This window comes from Peromyscus californicus, unplaced genomic scaffold (assembly GCF_007827085.1).
Source record: "Peromyscus californicus insignis strain IS unplaced genomic scaffold, ASM782708v3 Scaffold_2__1_contigs__length_46816999, whole genome shotgun sequence".
NCBI classification, from domain to species: domain Eukaryota; kingdom Metazoa; phylum Chordata; class Mammalia; order Rodentia; family Cricetidae; genus Peromyscus; species Peromyscus californicus.
In genome coordinates, this window is record NW_026294540.1 from 29,653,720 (window position 1) to 29,680,765 (window position 27,046).

General features: G+C 37.1%; 1 protein-coding gene across 1 annotated transcript; it reads right to left on the minus strand.

Annotated features, from left to right (window-relative positions):
- Positions 1 to 803: 803 nt before the first annotated feature.
- Positions 804 to 26,476, minus strand: LOC128120808 (vomeronasal type-2 receptor 116-like). The gene is made up of 6 exons (XM_052755017.1): positions 26,277 to 26,476; positions 8,431 to 8,722; positions 7,258 to 8,064; positions 6,206 to 6,433; positions 4,518 to 4,641; positions 804 to 1,705 (listed from the first exon to the last, which is right to left on the minus strand). Exons 1-6 carry the CDS (start codon positions 26,474 to 26,476, stop codon positions 804 to 806), a joined length of 2,553 nt encoding a protein of 850 aa, XP_052610977.1.
- Positions 26,477 to 27,046: the final 570 nt, after the last annotated feature.

Consider the following 27,046-nt stretch of genomic DNA (forward strand, 5'->3'; position numbering starts at 1 on the left):
ATTTGAATATCTATAGTCAAACATAGACATAACCAGCCGGGCGCTGGTGGCGCACGCCTTTAATCCCAGCACTCGGGAGGCAGAGGCAGGCGGATCTCTGTGAGTTCTAGGCCAGCCTGGTCTACAGAGCAAGATTGAGAAAAGGCACAAAGCTACACAGAGAAACCCTGTCTCGAAAAAACCAAAAAAAAAAAAAGATAGACATAACCATAGGCTTTACAGAATTAGTGTCATGGAATTGACTGTTTAGGTAATTATCTGATTAACTGATATCTGATTTGAGCTACAACTAAGCAACAAATTTTCTTCATTCTGCTCTAGTATGCAGCTCACTATGTCATTATTTTGCCAAGTAATAGCTTCATGTCCAAATCATACGCACTTTTTAAAATGTGACTCCCTTCATAGCAAAATCATGCACATAATGTAAGCACAATGAATCCTGGGAACATACCAGGGGCATCAAAAACACATGGATACATATGAAAATGTTTGGTGCTATAAAGGCAAAGTTCCACAATGTTGAAGAAGGGAAGAATACCTTCCTATCCCATTTATATTTTATTTAATATTATTTGAGAGAGACAATGAATTTTTATAGAAATAGTTTTTAATTTAGAGAAATATGTAGAAAATATTAGAAGATGAGAGAATAAGGGTGTATTTAATCAATAAATGAAAGCATTTTATACAAAATCTTAATTGCTTTATGATCTCTGACAATTGGGTGTGTGTTGAACAAGCTTGAAAACTTCTGTGTAATTAAGAAATCATAAACTAAGCTGTAAGTTTCACATTTCCTCTTATGGTGCTTTGTTTCGGACATGATAAAGCACATTCCTCTGTGGTCTGAACAAAATAATATAGCACTTGGGGAAAAAGATACAACCTAGGAGTCCTGCACTGGAAGCCAAGATGGAAAAGACTTCCACGGCCACCATGAGTTTCCCCTTGGTGCTGTGGTAGACAGGGAGGAAGGTGATCCACACACTGAAGAACACCAACATACTGAAAGTGATGAACTTGGCTTCATTGAATGTGTCAGGCAAGTTCCTGGACAGGTAAGCCACAGTATAGCTCCCAAGTGCCATGGAGCATAGGTAAAACAGGACTGAATGGAAGGCAATACTGGAGCCTTTGCTGCATATAATAATTATGTGTCCATGTTCAGAGTACGCATCTGAGTCAACATAGGGAGGAGAGGTGCTCAGCCAAATTCCACAGAGCACAAGCTGGATAAGGGTGCAGACAGGAATGATGAAGTTAGGAGCCCTTGATATCATTATCCACCTTATCAGTCTCCCTGGAAATGTGATCTTGAAAGCCAGAACCACAGTAATAGTTTTGGACAAGACTGTGGAGAGAGCCACTGTAAACAGGATTCCAAATGAGCTCTGCTGCAGGATACAGGTGACTGTGTTGGGATGGCCAAAGAATAGCAATGGACAGAGAAAACAGAACGTCAGAGTGATGAGCAGGATGTAAGTGAGAGCCTGATTGTTGGCCCTGACAATGGGAGTGTTATAATACTTCACAAAGACCCCCAAAACACCAGTTGTTAATGCAAAGAAGCCCAGAGACAAGCAGGTGAGTGCCTTCCCCAAAGGGTCTTCATAGGACAGAAATGTCATTACTTTCTGGAGGCAGTGGATCTTCTCTGTGTTTGCATAATGACTTTCTGGACACCTCACACAATGATCCATATCTATTTAGGAATTAAAGTTATTGTGAGTCTCTGTTCAGGTTCCCCTTTTATCTCAAGCCACTTCCCAGCACCATTTGTCAGGCATTTGCCCACATTTCCTTTGTGTTCAAGACTCAAGTAAATCAGTCCTCTATAGTGAAAATTCCCCAATGCTCTCTAATCATTCATTCCAGGTTGATACTGCCTATGTTCTTTGTTGCAGATAAAGTGAACAAGTCTATCTTTTATATTGTTATACTTAAATATATTTCAAGTAAGTGATAAAATGCATTTTTATTTATTCATATAGTCATGTTATTGAATTAAATTACATAAACCTAACTTGAGCATAGGATCACTGAAATTTCTTTCTTATAATGTTGTTCTCAGCCATCAGACTCAAATTTAGCAATTTCCCATGTGTTTATTAAATACTCCAGTGTGTTCATTCTCTGACAGTGCTTGTGGAATGAAAATTATTAGATTCTTGAAACCTGAAAGAACTTCCTGTATGAACCTGTTTAATCACTTCTAGAGAGAAAAGAACTACTTAACAAATAGATATAAGCCGGGCGGTGGTGGCGCATGCCTTTAATCCCAGCACTCGGGAGGCAGAGGCAGGCGAATCTCTGTGAGTTCGAGGCCAGCCTGGTCTCCAAAGCGAGTTCCAGGAAAAGCGCAAAGCTACACAAAGAAACCCTGTCTCGAAAAACCAAAAAAAAAAAAAAAAAAACAAATAGATATAAAACTCTAGTTTAGTCTTAGTTGGTCATGGAATAATTTTTTGATACTTTATCACTTTTAACTTGTGAGTTTCATCTTAAACTCAAAAGATATAAATATCACTATATTTACTACATATTTACATTAAGAATTTCTTTTTCATATTTTTTTTTTGTTTTGTGAGACAGGGTTTCTCTGTGTAGCTTTGGAGCCTGTCATGGATCTCACTCTGTAGCCCAGGCTGGCCTCAAACTCACAGACCTGCCTCTGCCTCCTGGGTGCTGGGATTAAAGGCATGCACCACCGTTGCCTGGCTCCTCATATTTCTATTAAAACTGTTCAATATTTTTGTAATGTGGATTTTGTAATTGATTAAAGTCTATTGAGTTTATTATTTTCTATTACCTCATATACCTTTTATTCTATTATCATTTAATTTGTTAGTTCTTCTGATGTGCCTTCTTTCTACCTTCTCACTCTCAAGGTACTCTGCTTTTTCTATATCCTATGTACTGACATCTATCCATTTTTAATGGAGCATGAATGCTTTAAAAGCACAACCATATATCTTCTTTAGTAAATGCACAGGGTATATAAGTCATGACAAATATTTTCATAAATTTAAAATAATTTTTAAAAGGTAGATTTGCCTCATTATATAGGTTTTAAAGTACAGGATTCACAGTTTTCAAATATTTATCCCTTATGTTTTAGTAATTTTTCATTCTTACTAAAAAAGTGTTTCATTAAACTGTAGTCATGCAGTACTTGATATTGATGTTTCTAGTTTCTTCCAATGAATATAACTAGCATGCAAATGAATAAACTGTGGCTCTAATGTACACAAAGCCTGTTTGCACATTAAATTTTTGAAGGGATTGTACAGTCAGTCTCAATATGCATACTTTAAAATTAGGCAAATTAAAGTCACCAAAAAGTCTGAATGTTTTAAACTTCATGAATTAATATGAAAACATGTAGTGTTCAGGAATCCATTTTGTCATTCAAAAAATTCCAGTTATTATACAAATCAACTCATTTGATATAAATGATAAAGTTGAGGAATCCTCTTTATGTTTCTCTCCATAGTAAATATTGTGAGTATATGTGCTCCTTATCTTCACTGATATCAATTGTCTCATGCCTGTTTTATGTTTCTTGGATATATTTTGACATAAGGATTCTCTATTATATCCACCTTTGCCTGGAAAAGACGGTCCTTCATATTCAGTGTCCTGACTTGTTCTAAGAACAAATGTGTGCATCTATGCCTGGTTTATTCACAATACTATCATTAACAAAAGTGTTGATATGCCATTTCACCTAGTTTCATAAAATTTTAGCAGCATAGCTGTTCCTCTTAAGGAGGACCTGGATTCAGTTGCAAGCATTTACATGGTGGTTCATTTTACCTGTGATGCAACCTACAGGTGATCTGATGCCACATTTAACATTGAGTTACACCAAGCAAGTACATGGTACACATACATGAATGCAGGCAATACATTCACAGATAAAACAAAATGAAAGATTATAAAATAAAATACATTCAAACATGTCCATGTGTAAATTAAATAGAATCGTTCTAACACTTCTAATGAACCTAGAACCATGACTGAAATTATGCAACTAAAGGCAATAAGGATCCAACCCTTTAAGATGAGCTAACTATGAGATAAATATGATTGGAAATACAAGAAAAGTCAGTGATTTATAAAGTTTGTGCATGTGCACATGAGTGCTTGCCTGCATGTGTTTGTGCATACATACATGCATGCGTTTGTGTGTGTGTGTGTGTGTGTGTGTGTGTGTGTGTGTGTGTGTGTGTGCTAAATGACATGGTGAAAAAAATCAGACTACTCTATGATTGGTAAAGTTATTCTCTCAAAGCAATAATGGCTGTAGAGGATCGATAACATACATCAAGTATGAGTTTCAATGGCCTGAGCATCAATTAAAATGAGGATAAAATGAATCAAAACATTTTTATTCTAACTGAAAGAAGAAGGGGACATATCTCAAATGTTCCATCACAGAACTTTTCAATCTTCTTAGACTTTACAGAAGATTATTTAGAGGTGAAAAATTCCCCAGTGAGTCTGACACTTACTTGTCTCATTGGAAATCTCATTATCTGGACAAGGAGTGCAATCATAGCAGCAGAAAATCTTGCCATCCTGGGGAGATTTTCTGAATCCTTGAACACAGCTCTCACTGCACACAGAGTGAGGAAGCTAGAAAGTAAGTATAGAAGAGAAAATACTCAGGAGTGTGTAGATGTAACCAACCTTCTTATTAAATAAGAAACACAGAACCAATGCAAAGAAGAAAGCCAAGAGGTCAGAGCTAAGAGCTAAAACCTTACCTTTCCTCCTACAGTGGTCCTACCTCTCTGAACCAGAGCTACCCCTGTGTTAAAGTCTTTATATAGAGTTCCTGTTCTGCCTTCTCATTGGTTGTAAACCCAACCACATGACCGCCTCATCACGGCCTGTCTGTATAGGCCTCCAGGTTTTCCATGATTGGTATTGCGATTAAAGGCATGTGTATCCAATAATGGCTGTATCCCTGAACACACAGAGACTTACCCAGCTCTGCCATTCCAAGTGCTGGGATTACAAGTGTACGCCACCACTGCCCTGCTTTCCTATGGCTTGCTAATAGCTCTGACCCCCGGACAACTTTATTTATTAACATACAAATAACATTTTAATACAAATAAAATATCACCATAGGAGTGTACTGTTTTAAAACAATAAAAATGTTGTTTTTCCATATTGAACAATGAGATAGAAAGTTTTTATATTTATTATTTGCAGGTTACAGATTTTTGTTGCATTGCTTATCATTTTAATGTAGTATACCCTATGAAGTTCAATTTGTTTCAACAATGATCCAAAAGACAACAGAAATCTCAAGAATTGTGGAAATATAAATGATAGGAAGAAAATAAGACGTGAGTTTACTGAGTACATATCATAGTGGGCAACTGTAATATCATACTGATCCTATTCTGTTCTTCCTCACAGATGGAGTGAGCAACTTTGTTTCCAAATGTTGTTGCTTAATTTACATTTGTCAACTTGACAGAATTCAGAATTTTCATATAAACTAATCTTTGTGATTTTCTATGCAAGATGATCTTGTTATGGCACTAGAAGTGGGAAGTTATATTCTATAATAATGTAGCAACATTTCATTGGCTGTTGGTAAGCCTGAAAGAAAAACAAAAAGGGAGTTGAAGAGCAGTGTTTACCTCTATCTACTTCCTGACTGAAGATACAACTTGTATCACATTTTCAGGCTCTTGCCAACATGATTGCCTGAATTATTATCGATTTCTCACCCCAAATGTGATACAACTGAAATTTATGTTCATAAGATATGTTTTGATGCATAGAGAAACTGCTTCCTTTTCAGCAGCAAGAAAAGTAATTAACCAATGCATATGTGCCCTCCATGCTACTGTGTATTGCCCGGTGCCTGAAATCAAAATAACCATGCACTGATAGTTCCTAATCTGGCAGTTTAATTAATGCTTTTGTCAGTTGGTTTCAGTGCAGGGATTAAATTGTAATAAATAGACACTATATTTATAACTGCAAATAAGTGACCATAGAATAAAGTATGGAAAAATAAACAATTCTGTTACTCAGAATAAGGCAACAGAATCTTCCTCATATGACATTATTTTTGTACATTGAGATGGGCACTGAGTAAGGAAACAACAATCATTACATCCACAAACAAATGTTTACTGACATAGATATCAAAGTAATGAGATAAGATCCAGCCCACCTCTGTATATACTATAGCCCATTGTATCATATGGTCAGACAAAAACAGTTGCTGCCCTTCTGGAGCTTTTGGAGAAAATGTTCCAACTTTCATCTTTTTTCTGAGGCTCTCTGGAAAATTCCAGATGTTGATAATATCATATTCTGCATCTAGTTTCCTTTGTGAATCCAAAACCACAATGTTTCCAGCACCAGTTTTGAACTGGATATTCTTGAGAAAAGGGTGAAGCTAAAAGAGATGCATAATCTGACGATTAAATAATTCCCAGAAAATTTCAATGGAACTTGATGAAGCAATAGGTCTCATTGTCCAAAATCTCTAGCATAAATGGCAGGCTATAGTAAAATATCAACATTTTAATGGATGAAGACAAGAAATGAATATATCATGCTTCTATACTGCCAGTTAGTTTCATTAGAAAGATTTCACACACACACACACACACACACACACACACACACACACACGAGAGAGAGAGAGAGAGAGAGAGAGAGAGAGAGAGAATAACAAACAAGTGAACAAACAGAAAGATTTAATTAATGAATATTGATTCAAGAAAATGTCCATAGTTTTAAGTGCTAGTCACATCCAAATATTTAAGTAATCTATTCAAATTTTCAGTTTGTAAATGGAGGTTTTTATGTCCAAAGTGTATTAAAATGATCAGTTAGGTAACATAACCTTAGCTTCATAATGTGAATTATAAAGATCTAATAGCATTTGAAAATTTAGAATTTAGTTTTCCTATTTCTAATATGAAATAAACTTAGAGATATTTGTGTTTCAATTGAGTATATTATCATGAGAAGATTCTGAGGTTAATTGTAACACAAAGTAGATATGACATACACACATTTTAACCTTGTTATTACCACCCAGTCAACATAAACAATGACACATGATTTTGCAATGACGTCTAGATGATAAATTACATACAGTTTCTCAGGTGCATTTTGGCAAAATCTGCCAGTGTACAATCATGTTCTTAGTGCTTTTATTAAACTTCAATAGGTCACAGTGCTTTTGATAAAATATACCGGAAGAAAATTTACCTCCCAAGGGAAGGTATATACCTCCCCATATCCATGGGGCTGAATTTGTACTTGTTTGAGTGTCATCTCATGGAGACTGTGAGCCACAGCATACACAGAATTATATAAATTGTAACTCTCTTCAGTCATATCCATTTCCCAAACACTTTTAGGCAACATATCCAAAGAAGCATTGGGTAGACAGTTACCCAAAATTTTACAATCAGGTCCAGAAAAAGAGCAATTGAAATATGTGTTCCAGAACTGAGCAAGAAAATAGTCCTCTGGGTATTTGGAAGGATTGTATGTCTGGATAAACTTCCTAAAATCAGAAACCTCAGTGTGGTGATGTGCAAAAATGAGACTCCCATGGAAGGTATCAAATAGCAAAGATTTAGTAAGAGAAGTTTCATCCCATTGTGACTTCAAGACCCAGACTTTCACGTTCAATACATGTTCTGCTATAATCATAATTGCACCAAGCAATGATTCATGGTCACCATAAATGATAACCACATTTGCAGATGATTTCAGTATCTGCATGTGAGTTTTTAGGGAAGGTTCATAGTAGGAGATAATCGGGATGTCTGGAACCATTTCTACAAAAGATAAACATATTCTGTACCTGTCCATCTCTCTTCTCAAGTCTGATAGACTCTCAGCCCCTGTGTGGTCATCCATGAGAACCAGTCCCACCCAGGTCCAGCTGAAATGAACCATCAAAATGACAATGCCATGTAAAAGAGATATGTCCTTGGGTGCTGTCTGATAGAGAGAAGAGAACTGGCTTCTGTCATTCAGGATAGTGTCAAATGGCCCAAAAGTAAGCTGAAGAAAATTTCAGGAAGGAAACATGAGTGAAGACATTGACATAGAACACAATCTTAAAACGAAGGTGGCACTTTGGATTGGTATAATCTAACTTATGCACACAGTGTGATAAACTCTGATCTTGTTTCCTAAGGCAATTAGAGAGAATTCCTCACAAGACAGAATTTTCTAAACACCTACTACAGGCTCCAACCTATTCCTCTTCTCTGTCTCAAGCAAAGTAAATTGGGCTACATTACCAAATGCCTGATTTATTTTCTTTGATAGATGGATGACACAACATCATTTCCTTACATTGGAAAACATCTGAGATATCTGCAGTGTAATGCAAGTTTCTTGTTCCCTCGCAGGCATGTTCCTCACCTGTGGATACTTGTAGAGATTCAGCAGTCTCCCAATAAGTGCAGATGTTGCCCATGATACTCCTGTAAGTAAGGCAGTGATCTTCTTCCTACTTCTACATTCATAATTAGGATGCACATTTTCAAATCCTGTGAGGCAACCGAGAGCTCCCGCAAGAATAGTCCTTTGATTGATATGGACATTATGGAGATGAAATCCTAGAGACGTGTTGGGTAAAATGTGAGTGTTTCTGTTGATCTCCTCTATGGCAAATCTGAAGACCAAAGAAAACTGGTAGCTCCTCATCTTGTACCTACAGAGAGAGAGTATCATTATTAATGAATGGGACTCATATCATACTGTCTACAAGTATGATGCAATGGCTCTCATACCTTCTATATTATATATCTACAAAGAATATTTTTGTTGTCATGGTAATGGTTACAATTTAAATGCTAGGGTATATAGCAAGTGGTGATTTAATTACCTAAAAGCCTCAGCTGGGTCTAAATTTTCAGGACAGGAAAGTCGACTTGAACTGATATTACCCATGCAAACTTCTGGTAAGTAGAAACACGTACAAATGCCCCTAATTCTTCGATGCTTTAACAGCAAATGACAACTTCTATCCTTTAAGGCTCTCCTATTGTGTATAAAACCCTAGGGACCCCACAACTCATTCCCTCTGTCTGTACACAGAGGGAGAGACTGCAGCATTTCAGTTGTTCTAATTAAAATCAATGATGCTTATGGGTATGGCTGACTCTTTTGCATGCATCCATCTCAAATCAACATTTGGAATGAACCTGGGAGGGGTTTGAGAGTCCCCCAACCAAGTGCATATCTTTGACCAAACTTTTATTTCTCCCAGTGCCATCTCCTTTTCCTTTTCTAGAACCATACAATGAAGAGCAGAATCACTGAGTGAGCTTTTTATAGCCTAAAGGCATGAGTCAGACCCTTTGTTTTTTTTTTTCTCAGAATTTTGTATTTTCCCTCATCTGCCAGCTTCTTTTTCTAACCCTTCACTATGTTCTTACCTCCCAAGAAGAGTGGATTACACTAGAACCTTGAATACCCTGCTGGCAGATTTTGGACATTCAGAAAATATCAGACCTCTAAGGTGTTTATGTTTTGTTTTGTTTTTGTTTTGCTTTAACATTAATAGGCTTTACCTGATATATTTACTGGTTTCTAAAGAGACATAATTGAAATTCACAGATACCCACAGACACTCAAAAGATTAGTATTGCCAATGAGAGACAAGTTTCAGCCAAAAAAGAGCTACTATATTAGGCTCAACAGGGTCTCACTGCTAATTCAGTTTTCCTCTAAGTAAGATAAAATGTGTTTTGCCCGTCATGCTGCTTTGTTCTCTGAGTGTCTGCTTTTGTTTCTGCCCAGACTAACAACATGTTTATTAAAGATTGCTATGTTAAGTTTCCCTTTTACAATGGAAGTGATATAAATTTAAACTCAACATGCTTTAATCAGAAAATCTTAGTTTATTAAAATTTGTCTTTTGTGTTATGTATGTAGAGATTACTCATATGGAATTATCGTTTGATGCTCGTATCATGTATTTAATAACAAAACGATTATAAGTAAATGCTTCCATAAACCCAAACTGAGGACTTTAACCTCATTCAATTTGTTCATAGTAATATTAAAATTACAAATTAATATTAAATTCAAATACTTATTTAATGAATATGACCACATAGGTAAAATAAATAAAAATGACTGTTACTGAACAGCTCTTTGAAACAATTAACCTGAGGTTTTACATATAAACTTAATGTCTACTTTTAAGTCAAAGACATAGAGAGTCATACAATTCAGGTCAAAATGATATTTCCTGATTCTTATATCAACTTTATTTCTACAATACGGTTCATATTTCTTAGGGTTATCAATTTTGTTGAAGATATTATTGTTCCTATACAAGGATATGTTACTCATATTGCAATGTTATCATGTTTTCATATACAAGCACACTATATCTGTGCTTTTAAATATGATATATAACTACAGTTTATGAATGCATATGCAGTAATAATTATTTTAATGATTATGTGGATATTTTTCACCAAGAAATCTGATAAAAAACAAATGAACAAATATGTGTTTGAAGATCCAACACAGCGATTTTATTCTATTAAGTAAAACACAACAACCAACTACTTTAAATCTGTTAGACCAAAATGAGCACACCAAGACATCTTAAATGTTAATTCACCTTTAAAAAATGAGATGACTTGATGGTATATTTAAAACATGGTACAGGGATATCTATGTATATAATAATAAAATATGTTAATAATAGTGAGTAGAGAATTATCAGTGTGACTATATCTAGGTCACCCACGTTCTCATCAGAAAGACCATCCTCATTTTCTGTAAATAAGCATTATGAATTCATGGATTCTGTATGGTGAACTTTGATGAGGATGAAACCTGGTGTCAATAAGAATTTAAAGAGAAGGGATAGACATTACTTGAGCACTCCCCATTGAAAGAATATTCTCACAGTAGATAGCAAATTTACTTGTTAAACCTCCTATGTCTCATGGGGTTTTCATTTGGAAATGAATCACAGCAAAAAACAATATGATTGTATGTCAATTTGGCAAGGGGTGGAGTTGTGATGGCTTTTATTGTTTACTAACTTGACTAAATATAATTTCAGTCTTAGAGGTCAGAAAGCACCATTTTAATCCATGTATTGTAAATCTAATTCCAATGGACACCTGTACAAGGAAAAGGGAGAAGGAAGCTCTTTCTCTTTGCTTGCTATCATCCCACTAACAATTCCTTTCTTTTACTTGAATTAGAAGCTACTTCTGATGGATTCAAGAATACAAATCAAGATATGTGGCTTTATATACTTAAATGTGAGATTTATAGTGATCCTCTACATCAGGTACTCACAGAAGTATATGAATACATGCAAACATGTGTAAAGAAAAAGGTAAAAAAAAATTCATTGAACAATAATTCACAATAGTAACTATAAGGCAATCCCATTAAAATAAACTTTAATATGTAGAATATTAATATTACAGATAATATATGTAAATAGAAAATTACAATAATAATTGTAGATTTTGAAAGATGTTTTCTGAAACTTAAAGTATTTATGCTACATCATATAATACACAAATTCAACACATGTACACACAAAAACACAAACACATGCATTTGAAGAGCTAGAAAATAAAACAGAATTTTCTCACCATAAAGAAATGGCTGATATTTTGAAGAAATGTGTATCTAGTTATGTAAACATGTTGAAATAAATATAAATGTATACTGAAAAAATAAATTTTAAAAGTGATTAAAAATTACAAAACAAAATCCCACCTACCCTCCGAGATTGCAACTGTTCCCTGCAACAGAGCTTGCCAGCACCTGACTGGACTAAGAGGTGAGTCTTTATCCTCATACCCCAACACCCCAGCCCCTAGGCTTTGTGCCCAGGGGCAAAATACTGTACCCCTACACCCCCCACAAATTGCAGTTTCAGTTTCAGGCCAGTTGGCAGGCAGACCTCCTGCTCACAGGACAGACTACCACCAAACCCATCAGACCCTGTAACCCAAGCCCCACCTCTCCCAAATCTCACTCACCCTCTGAGACTTCAACTGCTTACTGAGACAGAGCCTCCCAGCACCCGACTGGACTAAGAGGTGAATCTTTACCCTCATAGCCAAACACCCCAGCCCCTAGGCTTTGGGCCCAGGGACACAACCTTAGGCCCCTACACGCTCACCCATTGCAGTTCCAGTTTCAGGCCAGTTGGCAGGCAGACCTCCTGCACACAGGTCAGACTACTCCCGTCCCCAATCAGACCCTGTAACCCAAGCCCTACATCCACCAAATCCCACCCACCCTCCTAGACTAAACTGTTTCCTGATACAGAGCCTGCCAGCACCCAACTGGACTAAGAGGATTGTTGGCAGGCAGAACTCCTGCAGACAGGTCAGACTACCACCATCTACCACACACTAAGACTGCAGCTACTCCATGAGACAGAGCGCACTATTGCCAGTTGGACTAAGAGCTGCTCCCTAAGACAAAAAGTCCATCAGCATCGACTGGACCAAGAGCTCCCACTGAATCAATAGTATCAATCAGAACAAAAGAGGCTCCCTCAGACACAGACACTGCTTGCACCAAGTGGAGAAAGATGGGTAGACGCCAGTGCAAAAATACAGTCAACAACATAAAAACCAATATGGCTCCATCAGAACCTACATCAGCAAGACCTGAACATCCCAACACAGAAGAAACAGAAGATATCTACCATAAAGATGACTTCAAGAAGATAGTACAGATCTTAAAAGAAGAAATAAAAAATTCCCTTAAAGAAATCGAGGAAAAGTCAAACAAAAAATAGGAAGAAATAAGTAAATCCCTTGAAAGCCAAGAGAAAGCAATTAAACAGGGAAGGGAAACAGTTCAAGATTTCAAAATTGAAATGGAGTCAATAAAGAAGACACAAACTGAGTAATGCTAGAAGTAGAAAATCTGAGTAAACGAACAGGTACTACAGATGCAAGTATAACCAACAGAATGCAAGAGATGGAAGAGCTGATTTTCGGCGTTGAAGATATGGTAGAAGAAAGAGTTTCATCAGTCAAAGAAAATACTAAAACCAACAAAGACATGACCCAAAATGTCCAAGAAATTTGGGACATCATGAGAAGACCAAACCTAAGAATTAATAGGGATAGAAGAAGGAGAAGAATACCAACTCAAAGGCACAGAAAATATATTCAACAAGATCATAGAAGTAAACTTTCAAAACCTAAAGAAGGAAATGCCTATAAAAATAAAAGAAGGTTACAGAATACCAAATAGACTGGATCAAAAAAAAGGCCCCTCACTACATAATAATCAAACCACTAAACATACAGAATAAAGAATTAAGAACCACAATGGAAAAAGACCAAATAACATATAAAGGCAGACCCATAACACCTGACTTCTCAATGGAGACTCTAAAAGCCAGAAGGTCCTGAAGAGATGTTATGCAGATACAAAGAGACCATGGATGCCAACCCAGACTACTATACCCAGCAAAACTCTCAATCAGCATAGATGGTGTAAACAAAATATTCCATGATAAAACCAGATTTAAACAATATCTCTCTACAAATCCAGCCCTACAGAAAGCACTCGAAGGAAAAATCCAACATAAGGAAGTTAGATACACCCACGAAAACACAGCCAATAAATAGTCCCACACCAACAAATACCAAAGAAGGGAAACATACAATGTTACCACCCAAAAATAACAGGAATTAACAATAATTGGTCATTAATATCCATCAATATCAATGGTCTCATTTCACATATAAAAAGACACAGGCTAACAAAATTGATACAAAACAAGATCCATCCATTTGCTGCACACAAGAAACACACCTCAACTTTAAAGATAGACACCACCTCAGAATAAAAGGCTGGGAAAAGACATTCCAATCAATGGATTTAAGAAGCAAGCTGGTTTGGTACTGGCATAAAAACCGACATGTGAACCAATGGAAATGAATTGAAGACCCTGATATTAATCCACACACCTATGAACATATAATTTTTGACAAAGAAGCCAAAAGTGTACAATGGAAAAAAGAAAGCATCTTCAACAAATGGTGCTGGCATAACTGGATATCAACGTGTAGAAGGCTACAAATAGATCCATATCTGTCACCATTCACAAAACTTAGGTCCAAGTGGATCAAAGACCTCAACATAAATCCAGCTACTCTGAACCTGCTAGAAGAGAAAGTAGGAAGTAGTCTTGAATGCATTGGCAAAGGAGATCACTTCCTAAATATAACACCAGTAGCACAGACACTGAGAGAAACAATAAATCAATGGGACCTCTTGAAACTGAGAAGCTTCTGTAGAGCAAAGGATACAGTCAACAAGGCAAAGCGACAGCCTACAGAATGGGAAAAGGTCTTCACCAACCCCACATCTGACAGAGGACTGATATCCAGAATATATAAAGAACTCAAGAAATTAGACATCAAAATGCCCAACAGTCCAATTAAGAAATGGGCTACAGAACTAAACAGAGAATTCTCAACAGAGGAAACTCAAATGGCTGAAAGACATTTAAGGAATTGCTCAAGATCCCTAATTATCAGGGAAATGCAAATCAAAACAACTCTGAGATACCACCTTACACCTGTCAGAATGGCTAAGATCAAAAACACTGAAGACACCTTATGCTGGAGAGGATGTGGAGCTAGGGGAACTCTCCTCCACTGCTGGTGGGAATGCAAGCTTGTACAACCACTTTAGAAATCAATATGGTGCTTTTCTTAGAATATTGGGAATCCATCTCCCCCAAGATCCAGCTATGCCACTCTTGGGCATATACCCAAGAAATGCTCAATCATACCACAAGAGCACTTGTTCAGCTATGTTCATATCAGCATTGGTTGTAATAGCCAGAACATGGAAACAACCTAGATGACCTTCAACTGAAGAATGGATAAACAATGTGGTACATGTACACAATGGAATACTACTCAGCAGAGAAAAACAATGACATCATGAAGTTTGCAAGCAAATGGATGGATCTAGAAAAAGTCATTCTGAGTGAGGTAACCCAGACTCAGAAAGACAAGCATGGTATGTACTCACTCATAGGAGGATACTAGATGTGGAACAAGGATGACTGGACTGCTACTCACATCACCAGGGAGGCTACCTAGAAAACGGGACCCCAGGGAAGACACATGGATCACCCAATGACAGAGAAATGGATGAGATCTACAAGAACAACATGGATGTGAGTGGGGGTAATGAAGGGCAAGGGTTGAGAGAAAGAGTGCTTAGGGGAGCGGGAGATCCCAGCTGGATCAAGAACAGAGAAGGAGAACAAGGAATAAAAGACCATGATGGATGAAGACCACATGAGAATAGGAAGAAGCAGAGTGCTAGAGAGGCCCACAGAAATCCACAAAGATAACCCCACAATAGACTATTGGCAACAGTCGAGTGACAGCCACGAGCTGACCTACTCTGGTGATAGGATGGCCAAACACCCTAACTGTCATGCTAGAAACCCCATTCAATGACTGAGGGAACCGGATGCAGAGATCCATGGCCAGGCCCCAGGTGGAACTCCAGGAGTCCAATTGGCAAGAAAGAGGAGGGTTTGTATGAGCAAGAATTGTTGAGACCAAGGTTGGATAAAACACAGGGACAAATAGCCAAACAAATGGAGACACATGAACTATGAAACAATGGCTGAGGAACCCCCAACTGGACCAGGCCCTCTGAATAAGTGAGACAGCTGATTGGCTTAATCTGTTTGGGAGGCATCCAGGCAGTGGGACAGGGTCCTGTACTCAGTGCATGAGTTGGCTGTTTGAAACCTGGGGATTATATAGGGACACTTGGCTCAGCCTGGGAGGAGGGGACTGGACTTGCCTGGACTGAAACTACCAGGTTGAACTCAATCCTCAGGGGAGTCTTTGCCCTGGAGGAGATGGGAATGGGGAATGGGTTGGGAGGAAGGCAGGGGGTGGGGCAGGAGGGGGGAGAACAAGGGAATCCTTGGCTGATATGTAAAATTAAATTAAATTATAAAATAAAAGAAAAGAAAAAAAGAAGCAAGCTGGTGTACCTATCCTAATATCTAATAAAATAGACTTCAAACTAAAATCGATTGAAAGAAATCACAAAGGACACTAAATATTTATCACAGGGAAAATCCAACAAGATGAAGTCTCATATCTGAATATTTATGCCCCCAATACAAGGGCACCAACATTCGTAAAAGAAACATTACTAAAGCTTAAAAGGCACATCAAACCTTATACATTAGTAGTGGGATACTTTAACACCCCACTCTCACCAATGGACAGGTCTGCCCAACAGAAACTTAACAGACAAACAGGGGAAATAACAGACATTATGACTCAAATAGACTTAATAGCTATCTACAGAATATTCCACCCTAACACAAAAGAATATACATTCTTTTTAGCACTCCATGGAACCTTCTCCAAAATTGAACACATGCTTGGTCACAAAGCAAATCTGAACAGATACAAAAAATTGAAATAATCTCCTGTGTCTTATCAGACAACCATGGCTTAAAAACAACAAAAATTACAGAAAGCCTACAATCTCATAGAAAGTGAATAATGCCCAATTAAGTCACCAATGAGTCAAGGAAAAAATAAAGAAAGAAATTAAAGATTTCCTAGAATTCAATGAAAAAGAATGTACAACATACCCAAATTTATGGGACACCATGAAAGCAGTGCTAAGAGGGAAATGCATAGCTCTAAATGCCCACATAAAGAAGTTGGAGAAATCTCACAGTAGTGACTTAACAGCACAACTGAAAACTCTAGAACAAGAAGAAGCAAACTCACCCAGGAGAAACAGACACCAGGAAATAGTCAAATTGAGGGCTGGAATCAATAAAATAGAAACAAAACAGAACAATACAAAGAATCAATGAAACAAAGAGTTGGTTCTTTTAGAAAATGAACAAGATAGATAAGCTCTTATCCAAATTAACCAAAAAGGAGAGAGAGAGAATCTAAATTAACAAAATCAGAAATGAAAAGGAGGACATAACAACAGACAATGAAGAAACCCAGAGAATCATCAGGTCATACTTCAAAAACCTGTACTCCACAAAACTGGAAAATCTGAAAGAAATGGACAATTTTCTGGATAGGTACACCATACCTAAGATAAATCAAGACCAGACAAACTATTTCAATAGACCTATAACCCCTAAGGAAATAGAAATGGTCATTAATAGTCTCCCAACCAAAAAAAACCCAGGACCAGATGGGTTCAGGGCAGAATTCTACCAAATTTTCAAAGAAGAGCTAATACCAATACTCTTCAAATTGTTCCACACAATATACAGAAGGAACATTACCAAATTCTTTTTATGAGGCTACAGTTACCCTGATATCCAAACTACACAAAGATGCAAAAAAGAAAGAGAATTACAGACCAATCTCCCTCAGGAACTTTGATGCTAAAATACTCAATAAAATACTGGCTAATCAAATCCAGGAACACATCAAAAAAATTATTCACCATGACCAAGTAGGCTTCATCTAAGGGATGCAAGGATGGTTCAACATACAAAAATCTGTCAATGTAATACAACATATAAACAAACTGAAAGAAAAAAACACATAATCATCTCATTGGATGTTGAAAAAGCCTTTGACAAAATCCAATACTCCTTCATGATAAAGGTTCTAGAGAGATCAGGAATACAAGGAACATACCTAAACATAATAAATGCAATTTACAGCATGCAGACAGCCAACATCAAATTAAATGGAGAGAAACTCAAACCAATTCCACTAAAATCAGGAACAAGACAAGGCTGTCCACTCTCCCCATACTTATTCAACGTAGTACTTGAAGTTCTAGCTAGAGCAATAAGACAACAAAAGGAGATCAAGGTGATAGAAATTAGAAAGGAAGAAGTCAATTTTTCATTATTTGCAGATGGTATGACAGTATACATAAGTGACCCCCAAAAGTCTACCAGGGAACTCCTACATTTGATAAACCTCTTCAGTAGTAAGGTGGCAGGATACAAGATTAACTCAAAAAAAATCAGTAGCTCTCCTATATACAAATGAAAAGGGGGCTGAGAAAGAAATCAGAGAAACATCACCCTTTACAATAGCCACAAATAATATAAAATACCTTGGGGGTAACTCTAATTAAGCAAGTGAAAGGCCTGTATGATAAGAACTTTAAGTCTCTGAAGAAAGAAATTGAAGAAGATATCAGAAAATGGAAAGATCTCCCATGCTCATGGATAGGTAGAATCAACATAGTAAAAATGGCAATCTTATCAAAAGCAATCTACAGATTCAATGCAATCCCCATCAAAATACCAACACAATTCTTCACAGACTTGGAAAGAACAATACTTAAGTTTATATGGAAAAAAAAACCTAGTACAGCTAAAAGAATCCTATATAATAAATCAACCTCTGGAGTAATCATGATTCCTGACCTCAAGCTGTACTATAGAGCTATAGTAATAAAAACAGCTTGGTACTGGTATAAAAATCGACATGTGAACCAATGGAATCAATTGAAGACCCTGACATTAATCCACACACCTATGAACATATGATTTTTGACAAAGAAACCAAAACCGTACCATGGAAAAAAGAAAGCATCTTCAACAAATGGTGCTGGCATAACTGGATATCAACGTGTAGAAGGCTACAAATAGATCCATATCTGTTACCATTCACAAAACTTAGGTCCAAGTGGATCAAAGACCTCAACATAAATCCAGCTACTCTGAACCTGCTAGAAGAGAAAGTAGGAAGTAGTCTTGAACGCATTGGCATAGGAGATCACTTCCTAAATATAACACCAGTAGCACAGACACTGAGAGCAACAATTAATAAATGGGACCTCCTAATACTGAGAAGCTTTTGTAGAGCAAAGGACATAGTCAATAAGACAAAACAACAGCCTACAGAATGGGAAAAGATCTTCCCCAACCCCACATCTGACAGAGGGCTGATCTCCAAAATATATAAAGAACACAAAAAGCTAGACATCAAAATACTGGAAAATCCCATTAAAAAATGGGCTATAGAGATTAACAGAGGATTCTCAACAGAAGAATCTCAAATGGCTGAAAGGCATTTAAGGAATTGCTCAACATCCTTAGTCATCAGGGAAATGCAAATCAAAACAACTCTGAGATACCATCTTACACCTATCAGAATGGCTAAGATCAAAAACACTGAAGACAGCTTATGTTGGAGAGGATGTGGAGCAAGGGGAACACTCTTCCACTGTTGGTAGGAATACAAACTTGTAGAGCCACTCTGGGAATCAGTATGGCAGTTTCTCAAAAAATTGGGAATAAGTCTTCCCCAAGACCCAGTTATACCACTCTTGGGCATATACCCAAGGAATGCTCAATCTTACCACAAGGACACATGCTCAACTATGTTCATATCAGCATTATTTGTAATAGCAAGAACTTGAAAATAACCTAGATGCCCCTCAACTGGAGAATGGATAAAGAAATTGTGGCACATACACGCAATGGAGCACTACTCAGCAGTAAAAAACAATGATATCATGAAATGTACAGACAAATGGATGGATCTAGAAAATATCATCCTGAGTGATGTAACCCAGACTCAGAAGGACAAACATAATATGTACTGACTCATAAGTGGATACTAAATGTGAGGGAAGGGATCGGCAGACTGCAACCCACCACTCCAGAAAGACTAGCTAACAGGGAAAGACCCTAGGAGGGACACATGGATGACCTTGCGAAGGAGTGCTACAAGATTCCAGAGACATACAATTAAAGCCACTTAATATTTCAAAACAAATAAACAAAAGAAGAGTGAATTTAAACAAATTTCAAGTACATTAAACCTCAAGATAATGATGTCACACACACACACACACACATGCTTCTTAATACCCCTTCCTTTGTCTTTATAGGCTACCCAGACTGCTAGCTCTGTAAACCAGACCTTTGTGTGTCTGCGATCCAAACAAGATTGATGTGTAGAAAACAAAACTAAACAAAGAAAACAAACAAACAAATAAAACAAAGCAATTGTGACCTAGATCTAAATAGGGAGAGAAGCTCTTGTGAGATAGTATCATAATGATAATAAGACTAGGTAACAAGGAGGGCTCAAGGGTGACACTCAGATCTCCCCGGGAAGGGGAAATAGAAGAGATTTCATGGGTGGACTGGGGGTAGGTGGGTTTTGACAACATGAGGCATCAGGTGGGGGTGGAGTGGAGAGTATTGAAAGAGACAACCACAAAGTGGGTCACTTCAGGATCAGGTAGAAATCTGGTAGAAGGGAAACTCCAGGAATCTACAAGGATGACCTCAGGTAAGAGGATACATAGCCTGAACTGACCATCTTCTCTTCCCAGGCAAGACTACCAGTAGAGGAATTCAGACATGAACCTAGCCACATAACACTCGACCTACAGTCTGTCCAGCCTATGAGAAGTGCTGGGTTATTGGTGGCACAAAGATTATGGGAGTTGTCAACCAAAGACTGGTCCAGTCTGAGACTGAGCCTACACCTGATAGTGCCTGGAGCACCAGAACCCAGGGGCTAGATGGCCTAGGGTCTAGAATAAAATGAAAAACTACTGGAGAAAAATTCTCGACATAATGATGCTTAAACATATTCTTCTATACTCATATATTGGTGCCTAGCAAAATGTCATCAGAGAGCCTTTATTCAGCATCTAGTGGAAACAGATGCAGAGACCCACAATCAAACATAAGGTTTGCAATCATTCCTCCCTCTATTCAGCTGAATAGAGGGAGGAATGATTGCAAGAGCCAGATGAGTCAAGGACATCACATGAAAACACACAGAATCAACTAACCTGGTCTCATAGGGGCTCACAGAGACTGAACCGACAAGCAGGGAGCCTGAATGGGACAGACCTAGGTCTTCTGCATTTATGTAACAGTTGTGTAGCTTAGATTCTTGTGGGACTCCCAGCTGTGGGAACAGGTGCCATCTCTGACTTTTTTGCTGGTGTTTGGGACCATTATTCCTCATGCTGGTTATCTTGCCACTTTAATACAAGGCGAGGTGCTTATTCTTATTGCAACTTGATATGCCCTGCTTGGTTGATATCCATGGGAGGCCTGCATTTTTCTGCATAGTGAAGGAGCAGGAGTGGATTAAAGGAGGACAGAGGGAAGGTGGGGGAAGGGAGTGGGAGGTGAGGTGGGAGGGGAAACTGCAGGCAGGTTGTAAAATAAATAGAGAAATATAAAAAAGTAAAAAAAATGAACAAAACAATAGAGCTACAACAAAAAACAAAACAAAGCAAAATGATAAGAACCTCATTCAGAGTGAAAGAAAATCTCCTAGACAGGTTGAAGACTTTTCAGGAAATGAGGTCAGAAGTAGAATAAATGTTCCATATGTCATTTTATTTCTATTTTAAGTCTTTGATGGGTCTCCAAAATGATTTCCATAACATCTCTATACATTTTCATGCCCACTTGAAGAAAATAATGATTTGTCTTTGCCAAAGACTTTCAAATATTTATGGTTAGATTTCTTGATGGTAACCATTATATTGTTGTAAGATGGTACTTACATCTAGATAGTTGTGATTTCCTGTAAACACCAAAGAAACAACTATTTCTTTTAACAAAGGAGGCAAAAGAGGCAGTTGAGGAAACACAGCCTATACAACAAATACAGCTGATAGTCTGGGCATCAACATGCAGGGCAGTGAAATTGGACCATTATCCTCCACCTTTTATAGAAATTAATTTAAAATGGATCACAGTCCTTAGCTTCAAAAATGAAACACCAAAATTTATAGACCACACACCTAATAATTGTCAAGGTATTGGTGTAGGCAAGAACTTACACAAGATAATGCTAATGTCACACAAATTAGCCTCAGCTAACACAAGATAGACCTGAAGATTCAATTATGAAAATAATGAATAAAATATTCTTTACAACAAAAAAAAACTATGGTCTGAACACCATATATAGGATAAATCATTCGCTTTTTGTACTTTAGATGGTAGACTAATGTCAAAAGCATTCAATAATCTGAAGAAGTTGTAGATCAAGGCAATAAAACCTCAATTCATCAAATGGAGTAATGGCATGTACAGATCTTGTACAAAAGAAAAGCACATACTATCAATAGCTACTTTAAAAAGTTTTCAACATCACTGATCATCAGATAAATGCAAATGTAAAAAATAATTTAAGTGATGATTGCTTTTAGTATTATGAGTAGAGTGACACTGTTTCAAGATAAAAGACACATCATTAGAAAGATATGAATAGACTGCTACTCACAACTCCAGGGAGGCTACCTAGAAAACAGGACCCCAGAAAAGACACAGGGATCACTCAATGACAGAGAAATGGATGAGATCTACATGAACAACATGGACGTTCATTACCTTCACGGTAATGAAGGGCAAGGGTCAAGGGAAAGAGAGCTTAGGGGAGTGGGAGATCCCAGCTGGATCAAGAACAGAGAAGGAGAACAAGGAATAAAAGACCATGATAAATGAAGACCACATGAGAATAGGAAGAAGCAAAGTGCTAGAGAGGCCCACAGAAATCCACAAAGATACCCCTACAATAGACTATTGGCAATGGTCGAGAGACAGCCGGAACTGACCTACTCTGGTGATAGAAGGCCAAACACCCTAATTGTCGTGCTAGAAACCCCATCCAATGACTGAGGGAACCGGATGCAGAGATCCATGGCCAGGCCCCAGGTGGAACTCCAGGAGTCCAATTGGCAAGAAAGAGGAGGGTTTGTATGAGCAAGAATTGTTGAGACCAAGGTTGGATAAAACACAGGGACAAATAGCCAAATGAATGGAAACACATGAACTATGAAACAATAGCTGAGGAGCCCCCAACTGGATCAGGCCCCTGATTAAGTGAGACATTTGATTAGCTTGATCTGTTTGGGAGGCATCCTGGCAGTGGGACAGGGTCCTGTACTCAGTGTATGAGTTGGCTGTTTGAAACCTGGGGATTATACAGGGACACTTGACTCAGCCTGGGAGGAGGGGACTGGACCAGCCTGGACTGAAACTACCAGGTTGAACTCAATCCTCAGGGGAGTCTTTGCCCTGGAGGAGATGGGAATGGGGGTCGGCTGGGGGGAAGGCTGGGAGGTGGAGGGGGGAGAACAAGGGAATCCGTGGCTGATATGTAAAATTATATAAAGTATAAAAGAAAAAAGAAAAAAAAGAAAGATATGAATAACAGAAATGGCCAGTATGGATTTCTTAATGTTTCCTGAGTCACATTGTTTCCATTGAAATCTAAAAGAGATAGAACATGTTAGAAATTCAGTTAAAAGTAAAATAAACACTACTGGAAAAATTAGTGGGTGTTTAAATCATTGATATATCAGGGAAAATCAAATCACATGGAGTTCATATTGTTAATGAATGTAAATGGGAGGGTAATTGATGAACTTATGTTTGTAGTTAGAGCATGGGTATACATGACAGAAATACATAATCAAGAAATGGATGAAAAGATTTTGATCAAACTTGAAATGTTTAATTTTTCACAAAAAGTAAATGTAAACATATATTTGAAATGAATATATCATTGTGAGAATTTTTAGAATAATCACAAAGCAAATGTTATGTCCTTTAACATGAAACATGTTTATTAGGAATAAAGGACCTAATTGGAAACATTATGAACTCCAAATTATCAAGGAATATATTCTCCTGAACCTGAAAATTTTCTATAAGGCAACAGACACTGTCAAAAGGACAAAATGGCTGCCTAGAGAATGAGAAAGGATCTTCACAAACTCCATATATGATAGAGGGCTGATATCCAAATTATATTTAAAAAAATCACAAAACTATATATCAAAACCTCCAAATATTCAATTAAAAATGGGATATAATCTAAATAGAAAATTCTCAACAGATGATTCTCAAATGGTCGGGAATCACTTAAAGAAATGTGCAACATCCTTAACCATTAGGGAAATGCATATCAAAACAACACTAGTATACTTTCTTAAATTTTTCAGAATGGCTAAGGTCAAAAACTAACTGACAGCTCAAGCTGGTGAGGATGTGGAGCAAGGGGAATTGCTCCATTGCTTGTTGGAGTGCAAACTTATACAACCATTTTGGCGGTTTCACAAAAATTGGAACTAGATCTACTGCAAGACTCACCTTTAACACTCCTGAAAATATATCCAAAGATCCTACACCATATGACAAGGACACTTGGTTAACTATGTTCACAGAAGCTTAATTCACAGTAGCTATGAATTGGAAACAACCTAGATGTCCTTAAACTGAACAACAGATTAAGAAAATGAGGTACATTACCACAATGGAGTATTATTTGACTGTTAAAAACAGAAACATCATGAAATTTGCTGACAGATAGATGAAACTAGAAAAGATCATCATGAGTGCAGTAACCTGGACCCAGGAAAACAAACAAGATTTGTGTTAACTTATAAGTGGATATTAGCTGTAAAGGATAACCATGTTATAAGCCACAGACACAGAGAAGCTAAGTAACAAGGAGGTCTCAAGGGAGAGGATGAGAAACATGCATTTGTTTCATGTTCTGAACACAACATATACACTCATAATTGTATTGTTAAAACGGCATTTGACTTGTCATATCAATTGTACATTGAAGTAAATGTGAAAAAAATGATGCTCACACATGAGTAGAGAAATTGTCTGTTTGTAATCACTTAGAGGGAATATTATCACCACAAAACAATTTAAAAAGTACCTTTCCAGGAAACTAGGTGATCTGCTCATATTCATAATCAGAATTAATCTTAAAGGATAATATGTCCCTGAAATACATATATAAATGTATATAAAATTGGAAAAATCTACATATGTGTACGTCTCTATATATGTATACACATATATATCACTATGTGGATATATATATATATATATATATCCTATTTATTTATTTATTATTTCTAAAATTAGAACCACTTGAAAGTAAAATAAATTTAGAGAATAATGCACAAAATTTACTGTAATGAGTTATATTCCTGGCCACACATTCTGTGCTCTTTTTCTTATTATTATCAGGAAGAACATGCACATGTGCATCCTATTAAAATATGAGGAAAATCAAGCAAGAGGATGAAACAAAATAATAATACTTTCTTCGTGTAGTCACATTGATACACTCCTATAAATGGATATCGGTCATCATATTTTCTTTATCTGTTTCAGAATAACTTGTCAAAACATACTAATATCTACCAGCTTTTCCCCTCTACTTCTACTATGCTACATTCCCTGTGCTGAAGTCTAAGCACTTCATCTAGCTTTCAATAAAACCACAAACATATCACAAGAACCTAAATTCATCTTCACTCCTATTTATCTATATTCTGATTCTGAGTGTCTACATTAACTTTGCTTCTGCATTTCCATTTTACACCATTGTGTTAAAATTACTATAAGCCATCATCCTTCATTTCATATCCCATGAATCTTACAACCACAGAAAAGTATGCACAGAATAAAGTGGAACTTACTTCCTTCACAAAGCATTATGTGTAGGCATTTCCCTTCAGCAGAGTCCAAGAACTTCTCTAATCTTGTCTGCCACTGTCCTCTAATCTTTACAAAACTAACTTAGATACTACCCACTGAGGTCACCATCAGCATCTATGTGACTTCCAGAATATATCTGTACCAGTTGTAAATAATTACAAACATAGGGATGAAATGGAGCAAATGGTACACAACTGACAGAATCTAAAAGAATACTAATAAAAATTCTAGATAAAAATTGTAAGTCATTTTGAAAGTTTTTGAAAATAAGAGGACCAAACTCCAAATTCTCATATTCTGACTTGCTAATCAGCAGTAGATACCACAGGCAGTCCCTGTCACTCTACCATAACACAAAGACTCTGTAGTCACTGCAAAGAATGCCATCATTTCTTCTCAAAGGACAACAACTACCCTTGAAAATGGCCCAAAACAGTGAGTCAAGCTGTAAGATATTCCATCTGCATAGAAAGCTATGAAAATGTCCCACCATTGGACTGATAAAGGAATAGCAAAGGAACCTAGAGAGGTTCAGAGTATCAAATGGGTAAAATAACATTAATTAAAACAAACTCTTTTTCTTTGAGAGAAGAAAAAAGGGAACATGAAGACACAACTGAAAAGGAGTTTTATGAGTATGAGAGAGGGAATGTCAGAATGGGAAAAAATTAAATTCTTGTGAATTCAAATTTCCTTGAGGATGATAAAATCTGAATAATGAAAAGATATACATTTTAAAAGTACTTACTGGACCATATTCTGTTTTACAGGACTAAAATCATTTGTTGTACTGTCAAAAACATAAAAAAGTGGAACAAGTGCAGCAATCAGTACATTTCCATCTTGATATAAATGACGTTGTACTTTTGAATGGCATTGAGAAGCATCAAAGGAGGACAAAGGAACAAGAGACTGTAGGAGCCAGAAAAGAAAAATCAAAGAGATCATTATAAAATAGAAGTGTCTTCCACACTGTAAGCACGGGGGTCAGGGATCCCAATGTGTTCAGCAGCTACATATAGAGCTAATATTTTGGGGAAAACAAAAGTTTGTAATATTGTAGGTGTGTGAAGTCATCACTCTAATCACATACACTTTTTTGACATGTTCCTTCTACACTCCATGGAGAATTTGAAAACCTTTCTTCTCTGAGACTTTCCATCTGAGACCTGGCGTTCAAGATAAAAACAAGCTTCAAAAGGCATTTGGGATCTTCTTTAACCACAGGCCCCATGACTTCATCTAAGAGGATAGACAGCAAGACCCCAGGGATAAAGCTTCTTGAATAGACTTGCCCAGAACTCTCTACCACAAAAGTTACATGAGACTCAGGGTGATGTAAAGACCTCGTAAGGGAGGATGTCAAGGGAGATGAGATGGGAAACATCTTAAAAAAGTTTACCAAACAGACTGGTGCAGTGAAAAGTAGTAGTACATCCTGCTCTTTAAAACTTTTAAAATTGCCAATCTAACTTGCCAATGTCCTCGTGGAATCTAAAACCACTTTTTTTTCTCCAA

What these genes read in the sequence shown, in the direction of transcription:
- LOC128120808 (XM_052755017.1), bottom strand. Translation starts at nt 26,476, where the DNA reads ATGATCTCTTTGATTTTTCTTTTCTGGCTCCTACAGTCTCTTGTTCCT. An exon ending in TATATACCTTCCCTTGGGAG is followed by an intron (nt 6,434 to 7,257) that starts GTAAATTTTCTT and finishes CATCTCTTTTAG; the next exon opens with CTTCACCCTTTTCTCAAGAA. An exon ending in GGGCTATAGTATATACAGAG is followed by an intron (nt 4,642 to 6,205) that starts GTGGGCTGGATC and finishes CTTACTTTCTAG; the next exon opens with CTTCCTCACTCTGTGTGCAG.